We start from the raw sequence: 13995 nt of genomic DNA, 5'->3' as shown, positions 1-13995 counted from the left end.
CCAACTGCTCCCCGGGCGCCGCAGCATAAATGCTGCCCACTGCTCCGGGTGTGTGTTCACGGTGTGTGTGTGTGTGTTCTTGGTGTGTGTGTGTTCACTGCTGTGTGTGTGCACGTTGGATGGGTTAAATGCAGAGCACGAATTCCGAGTATGGGTCACCACACTTGGCCGTATGTCACTTCACTTCACTTAAATGAGTAATGGAATATAATTACATTTTGTTAATACTATCAGTTGATTGACAATGTCTTTAGGCTACTGTTCTTCAATGCAAACACCATAGAAACCATATAGTTAGGCTACTTTTTTACCATGGTAATGAGGTGCTGTACTTTTGGTAATGTATAAAAGATGAGGCTGTTACAGTTTTCACCACGGTACTGTCAAATGTACATCTGCATCCCAACTCAAGCTCCTGCTTCTCTGAACTCCAGCTCCTCTTCTAATGTGTATTTCTAAGACACAAAACTTGTAATATTACGTTCAATGCTACCAAGTTAGGTGCTGGTGCCACTGCTCGCCAATGTTAGTCTGGAGCCCTTATAATATAAGTTGTACTGTAAAATGTTACTGTAATTTGAAATTTTGTCTGTTTAATTGTAAATTAAATGTATAGCTTTAGTAAACCACTTTTTCTTTTTTTTTTCTTTTAGTTTTATCATTATATATCATGCATCATTTTACCTTTTTCTGTTTAAAGAAGAAACCAAACCAATGTATAGTTGACATTTGAGGCTCAATGCTATAGAAAAACAATAGAGGTTCAGGAAGAGTGTTTTCAGCCTTATTTTAAATATATATTTTATATAAAAATATGGCATGCAGCTTCAAACAATGTCATGAATCTATTCAAAATAATCATTATTAATAATCGCAATTACAATCTCAAGGGAATAATCGGCAGTTATGATTTGTCATATTTGTGCAGCCCTTCTTTGAGCTATTATGCGGCCCGCGGTTGGAACCAGCTTCCAGAAGAGATCAGATGAGCTAAAACATTTAAATCCAGACTCAAAACTCATCTGTTTAACTGTGCATTTACTGAATGAGCGTCCGAACCGATTGCATTGTATTTTATGTATACTCATTTTTATTCTTAACTATTTTAATTCATTTTAAATCAGTTTTTCAATCATTTTTAAGTTTTTACATTCCTTGTTTTATTGTGGTGATTATTTTTTATGATTATTTTAATTCCTTTTATATGTAAAGCACTTTTTAATTACCATTGCGTATGAATTGTGCTATATAAATAAACTTTGCCTTGCCTAGAATGATTTCTGAAGGATCATGTGACATGTGATCACATCAATCAATGACATTTTAACAGATATTCACATAGAAAACAGCCATTTTTAACCTGTAATATTCAAAAATATTACTGTATGTTTTTAAAATCAAATAATATTAGGGACTGGGTAAAATCAAGCCATTTGTTTTCCTGTACTCCGGCGTATGTCTTAATGTGTCACACATGTCATCTCAGGGTCATCTGGTCCCATTAGATGAGATCACTGTGTATTACAGCAGTCAGCCGGCGGGGGAATACCTGGATAAAGTCATCCAAGCACACACGGACTTCATCTTTGCCACGACTAAAGCTCCTCTCAAGCCCTATCCAGTGTCCCAGAATGCCAGCGTGATCGTCCAGGAGAAAACACAGGTGACGCACGGACTGATGCTGAACTCATTTAGAGATGCACAGATACTGATCCACTGTCACTCTGAGTCTGCACTGTTTCCTGCTAATACCAACATCTGATATCTACTGATACCAGCCTGCATATATGAATATGCTTTACAATTCTTTATAGATTAAACATGGAGAAAGCATCATGCATGACTTGATGCAGACTAACACAAACAGACCTAAGTAACAGTAGAAGGTTTGTATGTAACGGGAATATTTGCTTCACTGCTAATTAAAATTAGCATGAAATCTGTTTTGCTCGGGAAGATAAGTGCTAATGAACACTTAATGGTGTATACACTTGAATTATCATCACAAGTCAAGGCACATATTTTGACATGTTTTCTGACTGCATTTCTAGATTCATTCTCCAAATGTTCCACAATCACATGGCAATTAGTGAAGGAAATAATGAATAACTCCAATCAAGACACAAGAATATAAATGACACAGAAAGCTCAGCTGTATGAACACTCCTGGTTTAATTCAGAGTGCAACTGTTTTCCTCAGTGTTGCATGCGTTTTGAGATTTCTCTGTAATACCTTGTTTATTCATGTTTATAGTACATTATTATCAGTTTATTGTTATTATAGTAATTACAAGCAATTTCTAAATTCTCTAATCATTGCATTGTTGCACTTTTTACACACAAAATGAGCTAAATAATAATAAGCCCCATGCATGATGTGCAAAAAAATAAATAAATAAATAAAAAACTTGTTGGAACTAATTAGAACTTAATTCTTGGCCATGATAAATACATGTGTCTTCATGTCATGTGTGCGGCTGTGTAGAATATCACAAGGTTGCCAGCTAATGAATTTTAAAATGTTTTTTGTGCTTGTTTAGTTACCACATAGTGTATGTAAAAATACAAAATAACGTTTTCAGTTCCATCCCAGCTCATGATACTAAATACACCACTGAATATATGTGCTAGTAGACTGGCAAATCATGCAACACAAACATACTAAAGCACACACAAAATCTGTCATGTATAGGCAGATCATCTGACACAATATTGATTGATACGTTATTTTTAACGGCCCTAAAAGGATGGCATGAGTGCATGGCTAGACCTTTGGGTTTATTTGTCACGGTTTGCACAACTGTATTCAACTTGTGGCTTAGTGGATCTGGGCATATTAACAAATTATATTTTTCTTCTCATATTTTAAACCCTATACTCTAAAATACATCAAATGTATTTTTGAATAAAATGTGTTAAAGGGATCGTTCACCCTGAAAGGAAAATCTGCTGTTCATTTACTCGCCATCAGGCCATCTGAGATGTAGGTGGCTTTGTTTCTTCAGTACAAGAGTAAGGAAGATTTTTAGCTGGAACTGTGGTCTCTGGTGATTGTTAATATGCAAGTCAGTGGCTACGGTCACTCTGAGAATCAAAAAACATATACAGTAGGGTTACTGCGGGTCCTTAAAGTCTTAAAAAGTCTTAAATTTAGTTGTATCAAATTTAAGGGCCATAAAAAGTAAAAAAATAAAAAATAAATAAACTTGCTATGCGAACTGCATTAGGCTGGCCGAGACGTGTCATAGCACTTGCATATCATTGCTCTTTTGTGGATTTTGATTATTCCATTGTCCTCATTTGTTAGTCGCTTTGGATAAAAGCATCTGCTCAATGACTAAATGTAAATGTATAAACTAATATAATAATTAATACTTTTAATACATCCATTTTCTTAAATTGTTTAAAGGCTGAAATGTAAAGTGTATCATTTTATAAAACATTTAGTTTTTTTGTGAGAACTTGTATCTGAACTGAAAATCGTGCTTTTTACAGTCATTTTACAGTTGAATATGTTACTACAGATAGCTCATATGGTATTAATTGTATTTGTGCAGGCCTTAAATTAACATTAAAATTAACCTGTGGCTCCTGGAAATATATCGAGGTCTTACGAAGCGAAACGATTGGTCTGTGCAAGAAACTCAGCGTTACTTACAACTTTATTACCTGTAATCCAGAGCCTCAGGCAAATGAACAGCAGATTTTTCATTTCTGGTTAACGACCCCCTTAAGAAAAGAGCACTCCATGCATGTTGTGCTGTGTTAGCAAGTCATCCTCAGAAGGATATGTTGTGCACTGGGTCAGGGTTGTGATTATTTGTGTTACAGCTGAAAGGCTCGGATCTGGAGTTAACTATCGTGCGAGGGTCCTCCGTCTCCAGAGCAATTCTGACCACCGCGGCCTGCGCTTACGTCAACCTCAGAGTCACGCTCAAGGACAAACAGCAAGGTACGTCACCGCTGGTGTTCAGACTCGATCACAAGTACGCTGTTGTGAGCGGATGTGTTTGTAAGCAATCATTGATGTACCTCTGTGATGAGAGGGACACATGTAATTGAGAGTGTTTCTGCTCTAAACACATGTTGTTCTCTCAGAGCCATGTTTACTCTTCTCCATTCCTGCTTCTCTCAGAGGGTGTCATTCTGCTGGAGAACCCCAAGGGTGATGACATACTGGACGTGGAGCGGCTCAAGACGGTTTGCTGTAGCGTGTTTGGACTCAACGGTGCACCTTTGACCATATTCAATGGGAAGACAGGTGAGAAACATCCCCTCCAGACTCAAAAACTCCCAGAATGGATTAGACACTTTCAGTGACAGATACAACGTGCGGTCCAGAAGTCTGAGGCAACATTGAAAATTTGGGATAATTTTCATTTAAAACTGGGAATTAAAAGAAAGTGCTGTATTGCTAGACATATTTGCAAGCAAATAAAAGGAAATGAATGTCATTGGTCATGTGACTCCAACAGATGGGCAGATTGAAGCTCAGGGCGCTCTCTCAAATCACGCAGGACAACATGATCATCCTCACATTTTTGTTTTATTTTCAGTTCTCTTTTTATTCTAATTTGCAGAAAAACATGAAAAGATGATATAAGAGTGATAAAATCGCGAGATGATTTGCTGTAGTGAGCGTCTCAGAACGATCACAGTAAATGCAGTCAACTCCATCTGTGAGTGTTCTGCGATTTTTAACACTCATTTGAGAACGCAATGCATGCTGGGTTCAGTTTATTTACAAATTCACATCGTTTCCTGCACTTTTGTACATGGATGATTACAGCCTTTCACCAGTGTTTCACCACAGTTAAAGCTTGACGATTTGAATGATTTAAAGTCAAGAATTTAAGTCTTAAATATTAAAATTGTAAATTGCAGTCATCAAATAAATGTTTTACAATACATTTGTAATTTACGACAGTAAACAGATTTTAAAAGTGGATACAGCATAATTATAATAATATAATTTAAATAATAATTAAAGAGATCATTCAGCCAAAATCATTCTGACATAGTTTATTTTATATCACACATTTGGGCTTTTGTGTTCTGGTGAAAAGCATTCACTCAGTCTGTGAACGAGCTGTAGCACATACTGTAGCACTGCGGTAAAATCACTGGCACTAGAAAAGCAGGAGTTTTGACTCATAATGTATGTGCAGAGCCACAGGTTGCGGTAGCCAGGTTTTTATTAACCTTTTCTCTAAATTAGTGCACTCATATTCAGCTTATGAATTCTGTCATTAATTAAGAGTAACGGTGTGGTTTCATTTAGGTCAAGGTTTATTTATTTGGCCATTTATTTGTTTATTTCTTTCTTTATTTGGAGTTTAGTGATGCAGTGGAGTGTGTTTTCAATCAGGTCATTGATTCGTGAATTGGTCCGTGTTTAGTTGTGTGTGTGTGTGTGTGTGTTTAGTGTTTGTTCTCTTCATCTGAGTTTTCCCACACTTGGAGATAGTGTTGTCACGATGCCATAATTTGAGTCATTTGAAGTGCTCTTCACACGTTAGATGAATTGAGTTGGTCCTCTGACACTCATTTTGACTTCCCATATTAGTAGATATATTTGAAAGGGTTTGAAGGGAAACATGAAGGTGCTTCAGTCACACATGTGTTTGTTTCTTTCAGCGCTGAACGCTGAGACTGACCTAATGTCCCTAAGCGGGAAAACGCTGACGGTGACCTCGGGTTCGAGTCCTGCAGACATGAGCAGCTCCGACTCTCTGCTGTGTCCGTATGTTAACCTGCAGCTCATGAACGCCAGTCCAGCCGGTGAGTTTCACTCGCCACACCCATCTCATCGTTTTATATATATACATATACATACTCACTCACTCACTCACACACACAAACTCCTCTATACATATAAAATGAATAAAACTATAGGCCTATTTAACAAAATAACTAAAACAACCAAAACACAACAAATTTAATAAAACAAAGTTATATTTTAAATGATTTAAATTGAGATGCTCCCTTAGAAGGCAGCTGACCATGGAGTGTTACATTTCTGTCTATTTTATTTTAAATCTGCTTTGAAACACTTATCACGTGTCCTGAAGAAGGATCTCTTCACGAACTTGGTTAATTCTTCAAGTGGGTGTTTAATAATGTGTTTGATCAGGCGCTTGGAATGATCTGAAGAAGTGAGTGGGACTTATAAATAATAATTAGATGATATTCAATAATAATTGCCTGTAAGTGCTAACATGTTAGCATTACATCTTACGGACTGGGCCTGTTTATTTTGAACTTTGCCGAGCAAAACAAAAGTCTAAAAATACACTGATTATTGGTATTTGGGGGCAGGTCATAACCATGTGTGACATTGATTTTGTGTGTTGGGATCATTTATTTAACAATGAGGATAATTTGTTTAACAATGGGGATGCAAATACAGAGAGACAATGGAAAACTGTTTTGAAGTGTGCTGTTGTTGCGGTGGTAGTGTGTTGTCGCAGGAGTGGTGTGTGTTGTCGCAGTGCGTGTCGTCGCAGGGGTGGTGGTGCGTGTCGTCGCAGTGGTAGTGCGTGTCATCGCTGTGGTGGGGGTGCGTGTCGTCGCAGTGGTAGTGCGTGTCATCGCTGTGGTGGGGGTGCGTGTCGTCGCAGGTGCGGTAGTTCGTGTCGTCGCATGGGTAGTGCGGTGTCGTCGTAGTGATAGTGCGGTGTCGTCGCAGTGATAGTGCGTGTCATCGCTGTGGTGGGGGTGCGTGTCGTCGCAGTGGTAGTGCGTGTCATCGCTGTGGTGGGGGTGCGTGTCGTCGCAGGTGCGGTAGTTCGTGTCGTCGCATGGGTAGTGCGGTGTCGTCGTAGTGATAGTGCGGTGTCGTCGCAGTGATAGTGCGTGTTGTCGCAGGAGTAGTGTTATTGCAGGGGTAGTGTGTGTTGTCACAATGATGGTGTGTGTTGTCGCAGGGGTAGTGCGTGTTGTCGCAGGAGTGGTGGTGCGTGTCGTCGCAGGAAGGGTAGTGCGTGTCGTCGCAGGAGGGGTGGTGCGTGTCGTCGCAGGAGGGGTGGTGCGTGTCGTCGCAGGGGTGGTGGTGCGTGTCGTCGCAGTGGTAGTGCGTGTCATCGCTGTGGTGGGGGTGCGTGTCGTTGCAGGTGCGGTAGTTCGTGTCGTCGCATGGGTAGTGTGGTGTCGTCGTAGTGATAGTGCGGTGTCGTCGCAGTGATAGTGCGTGTTGTCGCAGGAGTAGTGTTATTGCAGGGGTAGTGTGTGTTGTCACAATGATGGTGTGTGTTGTCGCAGGGGTAGTGCGTGTTGTCGCAGGAGTGGTGGTGCGTGTCGTCTTAGGAAGGGTAGTGCGTGTCGTCGCAGGAGGGGTGGTGCGTGTCGTCGCAGTGGTAGTGTGTGTCGTCGCAGGGGTGGGGGGTGCGTGTTGTCGCAGGGGTGGGGGGTGCGTGTCGTCGCGGGGTGGTGGTGCGTGTCGTCGCGGGGTGGTGGTGCGTGTCGTCGCAGGGGTGGTGGTGCGTGTCGTCGCGGGGTGGTGCGTGTCGTCGCAGGGGTGGTGGTGCGTGTCGTCGCAGGAGGGGTGGTGCGTGTCGTCGCAGTGGTAGTGCGTGTCACCGCTGTGGTGGGGGTGCGTGTCGTCGCAGGTGCGGTAGTTCGTGTCGTCGCATGGGTAGTGCGGCGTCGTCGTAGTGATAGTGCGGTGTCGTCGCAGTGATAGTGCGGTGTCGTCGCAGTGATAGTGTGTGTTGTCGCAGGAGTAGTGTTATTGCAGGGGTAGTGTGTGTTGTCACAATGATGGTGTGTGTTGTCGCAGGGGTAGTGCGTGTTGTCGCAGGAGTGGTGGTGCGTGTCGTCTTAGGAAGGGTAGTGCGTGTCGTCGCAGGAGGGGTGGTGCGTGTCGTCGCAGTGGTAGTGTGTGTCGTCGCAGGGGTGGGGGGTGCGTGTTGTCGCAGGGGTGGGGGGTGCGTGTCGTCGCGGGGTGGTGGTGCGTGTCGTCGCGGGGTGGTGGTGCGTGTCGTCGCAGGGGTGGTGGTGCGTGTCGTCGCGGGGTGGTGCGTGTCGTCGCAGGGGTGGTGGTGCGTGTCGTCGCAGGAGGGGTGGTGCGTGTCGTCGCAGTGGTAGTGCGTGTCACCGCTGTGGTGGGGGTGCGTGTCGTCGCAGGTGCGGTAGTTCGTGTCGTCGCATGGGTAGTGCGGCGTCGTCGTAGTGATAGTGCGGTGTCGTCGCAGTGATAGTGCGGTGTCGTCGCAGTGATAGTGTGTGTTGTCGCAGGAGTAGTGTTATTGCAGGGGTAGTGTGTGTTGTCACAATGATGGTGTGTGTTGTCGCAGGGGTAGTGCGTGTTGTCGCAGGAGTGGTGGTGCGTGTCGTCTTAGGAAGGGTAGTGCGTGTCGTCGCAGGAGGGGTGGTGCGTGTCGTCGCAGTGGTAGTTGCGTGTCGTCGCGGGGTGGTGGTGCGTGTCGTCGCGGGGTGGTGGTGCGTGTCGTCGCGGGGTGGTGGTGCGTGTCGTCGCAGGGGTGGTGGTGCGTGTCGTCGCAGGGGTGGTGGTGCGTGTCGTCGCGGGGTGGTGCGTGTCGTCGCAGGGGTGGTGGTGCGTGTCGTCGCGGGGTGGTGCGTGTCGTCGCGGGGTGGTGGTGCGTGTCGTCGCGGTGGTGGTGCGTGTCGTCGCGGGGTGGTGGTGCGTGTCGTCGCGGTGGTGGTGCGTGTCGTCGCGGTGGTGGTGCGTGTCGTCGCAGGGGTGGTGGTGCGTGTCGTCGCGGTGGTGGTGCGTGTCGTCGCGGGGTGGTGCGTGTCGTCGCAGGGGTGGTGGTGCGTGTCGTCGCGGTGGTGGTGCGTGTCGTCTCAGGAGAGGTAGTGTTAAAGCAGGGGTGGTAGTGCGTGTTATCGCAGAAGTAGTGTGTGTTCATGCATGTGTGTTTGTCCTGTAGAGTGTCAGACTGGAGACGTGGCCACGCTACTCTTAATGAACCCAGCGGGGAAGAACGCCTTACACTTCCCTGATCTGCTGCGTGAAACGGCTAAAGTCTTCGGCCTGAGAGGAAGGAAACTGGTGCTGTATCTGAATGAAGAGCTTACAGAAGGTGAGGAACACGTCATCTGTCACTCACTTACATGTTATTTGGTAACACTTTATTTTAAGGTGTCCTTGTTACATGTACTTACTATTTTAATAACAATTAATTATGCATAATTACATGCAAGTAACCCTAAGCCAAACCCTAATGATAACTCTAGCCATATAGTAAGTAAATGTAGTTAATTAATATTACTCAGTACTTCTGTCCTTGTTACACAGCAATTACTGAGTAATATTAATCAACTGCATGCACTTACTGTAGGGTTAGGGTTTGGTTTAGGGTTAGTGACTTGCTTGTAATTCATCATAATTAACTGTTATTACTGTACAAAGCGCATTTAACGTGTAAGTGTCATCTTACAGTGTTACCAGAGATTGCTGTTTTCAGTCTGTAGCCGAGCTTGTATAGATATGAGGAATCTTGAGTTCATATTCTCGCACACTGTGATTAGGCAGAAGTCTTCTCATTGATCTGTCAGTGTGATCACCATACAACACTCAGAAGTGAGCAAATACGGTCCCTCTTACGGTATATATTGTACCGTTATTAAACCGATATTACAATACCTTCACATATACAATAAACCACACCCCAGTATTTCAGCACTTTATTTATTTTTCATTCCATGTTCGTTGACTAGTTTTGTTCCCATGACTAAAATGAGACGATGCCGAGACAACAATTTGATCAATAAATGATAACTGACTATATCAACATGCAATATCGTTGACCATAAAAGACGAGACTAAAAATTTAAAAATAAAAACTTGATCAAAAGCTCCTTTTGATTTTTATCAAAAAGGAGACAAAATATCATTGCGGTCTGCTGTATACGCCTCTGCTGTGTGTGAGGTTGCCAGATATCAAGAGTTCAAATCCCCTAATCAGAGCTTCGTTGTTAAAAGGATACATTTTTCTGGTGCTTCCTTTCATTTTTGCAATCTGGCAACCACTCGTTATTACAGAAGCACCGTCGATGATCTGAAAACGCATAGAGATTAGCAATCTCCATGTGAGATGATCCGCTTTAATGAAAGTGTCATTCCGCCGGTCTGTGTCTGATCTCAACTATTGTTTGTGATTGCTGCATAAATACACTTACTCAACCGCTGTTGTTTTAATAGAGAAACACTAGAGCAAGTTGGAATTGTTTTACCAGTTTTCATAACATAGAGAGAGAGGGCGCATATCTAAGTCTCTGATATTAATTTCGATAATAAATAGTTTATAATCAGTACACTAGATGAGGTCAAATTAATCTTGTGTATGAGTTCACATTCTAATGATTTTGCTTACTGGTGAAAGTGCATTACCTAAAATGCAAAAGTAAATTTCTCAAATGATTTATAAATCATTGTGATTTATAATTTTGAGCAAAATCATTTTTATGAGTTTAACCATTATATACAGCATGATGAAAATGTGAAAGTTTTCATCGATTAAATCTAGCCTAAAATGCCCAGACATTTAGTTGACTTAAACTTGACTAAACGAAAACAGTAGGTTAACTAAATATGATAACTAGGCACATTGACACAGGACTTTGACATTGACAAAATGAATTCTACGCAGTGTTCAGACTCAGACGGTGAGGTGAAGCGCGTGAGGAGAACAGAGCATCTCTGAGGTCATCAGGGTCAGAGTCAGTGGACTGCATATTCAACTGGATTTTCAATTAGAATAACAGGACAAGAAATGTACTGAATAACAATTTCAACAAATTCAGCACTGTTACATGAAGATAACGTTCACCAGTTCAGCCCGAGTTGTGTTCAAAAGCATTATTAATTGCATCATTGATTTTCAATTAATCGTTCAACTGATTAGACACGTTTCCCTTTCACATCACAGTCTGAATCTGATTATGTAATATATTCAGCAAGAGAGAATGAATAATTGTTTATCGGTGAATTCTCTAACACAGCATTTCTGTGCCGCTGAATGAGATGCAATTCCAGATATAATATTAAATCCCCAACAGCTGGATGAACATAAGCATAAACATAACGTACAGCAGTAAATTCAGCAATAATTAGTGAAATTATTTAATACATAAAACAATAATTAAATATAACAAAACATTAAATGTTCTGTTAATCTGTTCATCTGAAAGTGTAAGAATGCAAACAGGTTTTCTGTAAGGGGGGTAGGTTAAGGGTTAGGGGATCGATAATATAATTTAGTCATTATAAAAGTAATAGAAGTCTATGGAAAGTAGTGCTGGGAATCTTCAGGCATGTCACAATCTGATTCCAAAACAATTCTTGACCTACATTTTTTCCGCAATGAATTCTTCTGCTGTGCAAATACATCTTTACAACTTTACATCTTAACCAAAATTGCCGTTTCTATGCTTTTTGTTTATAGTTGGGATCGGTGTGTGTCAGTACTGCCATCTTAAAAATAGGGGTGTGAGTCTTGGTTTCACGATTCAATTCAGTTACAATTATCATTATCAACTCAATATCACAATGCATCACATTCTCAGTTTTCAATATTACTGCACATGGCTAACCCTTCCTCTGCATTATTGCTGTTTGATGAAATCATAGACGGTGGCAGCTTTAACTTTAGCTTTAGTGTGAATGCAGTGGCTCATTTTAGTCAGCTTCAGGACAAACAAACACAAAGTGCATGTGAAAGTCTGTCAGTGCGCGAGCTTCGTGCATCTAATAGTACTGCATTCCAAACGGTATAAATGAAAGCATATCTACAGTAAAACACGGTGGGTGGAAGCACACACTGTCAAGCAATACGCACGTGTCTCAAAGCGCAAATTCTGTGCAATGAAGCCCGCCACATCTCTAGCATGCACACGAGCCATATGCGGGGGAAAAACCAAGCTCAGAATCGATTCTGAAATATTCAGAATCATTGAAGAGAGAATGCATCAGAGAATCTATTTTTTTTCTCCCACCCCTAAAAGAAAGTCTGTGTGTGTGTGTGTGTGTGTGTGTGTGTGTGTGTGTGTGTGTGTGTTTTTGGGGGTTGACTTAGTCACATGCACTCACATTCACTTTCCCCGTTTCTCTATTAGTTCTCCGTGTGTGGGAAGCTAAATATATAATACCAAAGTTGTCTCAGAAATTCCCTGACAAGCACAGGTTTCCTGTGGCCGTGAGAAGCGCTGCTCTCAATCCCTCGTCGTCTTCCTCGGCACATCAGTGTTCAGTAAAACATCTGGATATAAAAGACACAGTGCCCATTTGTCCTCGTTTCGTTTCTCATCTCAGAGCCAGAACCCTTCTCGTCCTTGAACATCAGACTCATGCTGTTCGTCTGAAGCCCAGCAGATCAGAAGAGAGTTTGTTTGTTTGTCTGTGTCTTAAAGAAAGTGGGTCATATCCCAGAGGCCTCTGCTGTCAGACGTACAGAGCAAGATGGCCGTTGTGTGCTCAGGTCTTCTGCTCAGAGACGACACGAGTCTGTCTAGCGTTTCATCAGAGCACAGACGCTGGAGAGAGCCGTCAGAGCACCCTAGCCACTGTGTTCGACAGACAAACATGCAATGCAGGAGCTCACGTTTGCTTCAGGAGTCATATAAATGCAGTGTGTGATTGTTGAAAATGAGTAGTTGTTAGTGTTGAGTTGTTGGCGGTGTCTGATTGATTATGGTTGTGTTTCAGAGCTGGAGGCGTCCCCTCTGCACACTCTGAACACCAAGACCCTCTACGTCAAAGTTCTTCCTACAACAGCAGAAGCCTAACCAGATCAGACCTGCATCTAATGAAGATCCTCAGCAGCAGCAGCTCTTCCTCGTCATATCTGTTTGGGATCATGGGTTTGGTGTTTGTAATGGGAAAGGGAAACTCTCGGAATCTCTTCATGTGTGTTGATTGACTCGTTAGATGGGAGTAAGTGATGATTATAACTGAAGCTGGGTTTCTGTGGGGAAGCTTTGAATAAACCTTGACATGCAAATAAAACCTTTGAAATATTCATTTATCTTTATCCTCTTCAGAATGACATTGCAGCATGTGTATCCATGCACACGAGAACAGACACGATAGAAATGTTTCTTAAAAGAATACTTTCATAATCATGATCAGTGCTGCTGATAAAGTTGTTCCAAACCCAAAACACTCTCGTTCATCTTCAAATGACAAATGAGGATATTTTAATGAAACCTGAAAGATTTCTGTCCCTCGGTTGAAAGAATATGGAACCATAACATTGATGTTTCAAACTGTTTAAGATCTGCTAAAGGTGATCCAAATGAATCCAGAACTTCACTGGTCAAGCAAGCGCATTTGAACCCTCGTTCACCATATCTGATGAGCTGAAACATATATTTGAAATGTGTTTGTAAGTGTCTTTATTTGTGTTTCAAAGATGAGCAAAAATCGAATGGATTTGGAACAACGTGAGGATGAGTAAATGATGGCAGAGTATACATGGATGTAATGCAGGCGAACTTAGAAACAAAGCAAAGTCAGATCCTGACAGCAACTGTTAAGACTGTCTTAAAGGACTAGTTTGACCAACTAGCAGTTAGCCAAGGGGTTATCAGTCTCAGATTTCAGATTTAATCTACCCTTTTTTCAACTGAGTTTAAAGTTATGACCCGTTTTGAAGGGGGCATAAAATAGATGACACTCTTTTTAAGAATAGTTCATGCAGCTGGCCCCTGGGGCAGATGATTTCTTAGAAAATATGATGACTACAAATCAACACAAAGTACCTCAGAAAACAAAGAACAAAAATAATGACACAGATGATGTTCCAAACAAGACCTGACAAAGAACTCCGGGAACATTAGGGCTTAATATACAGAGGGAATATAATATACACATAGGAAATAAATGAGACTCAGGTGAACTAAATCAGACACCATGAAAACAGTAACCAAGGAAACAAGAACCAAGCACAGGAAACGGGAAATAATCCAAGGAACCAGTAATCAAAAGCAGTGTCCAAAACCGCTCCCTATTCCCTCTATAGTGCACTATATAGT

At 42.1% G+C, this 13995-nt stretch overlaps 1 protein-coding gene across 2 annotated transcripts in view; it reads left to right on the top strand.

Moving 5' to 3' along the window:
- The window catches only part of LOC306856694 (isoleucine--tRNA ligase, cytoplasmic-like), an 83594-nt gene extending 70477 nt beyond the window's left edge, over window positions 1-13117 (top strand). For both annotated transcript variants that reach the window (XM_079396095.1, XM_079396094.1), the window contains exons 29-34: window positions 1487-1663; window positions 3832-3952; window positions 4136-4261; window positions 5638-5781; window positions 8892-9044; window positions 12668-13117. In XM_079396095.1, coding sequence (XP_079252221.1) covers window positions 1487-1663; window positions 3832-3952; window positions 4136-4261; window positions 5638-5781; window positions 8892-9044; window positions 12668-12747 — 801 coding nt within the window. In that variant the 3' untranslated portion in view covers window positions 12748-13117. The remainder of the gene's footprint in view (window positions 1-1486; window positions 1664-3831; window positions 3953-4135; window positions 4262-5637; window positions 5782-8891; window positions 9045-12667) is intronic.
- The last annotated feature ends 878 nt before the right edge of the window (window positions 13118-13995 follow it).

The sequence above is a fragment of the Barbus barbus genome, assembly GCF_936440315.1.
Source record: "Barbus barbus genome assembly, chromosome: 37".
Lineage (NCBI taxonomy): Eukaryota > Metazoa > Chordata > Actinopteri > Cypriniformes > Cyprinidae > Barbus > Barbus barbus.
This window is presented reverse-complemented; position numbering and strand designations above follow the sequence as displayed.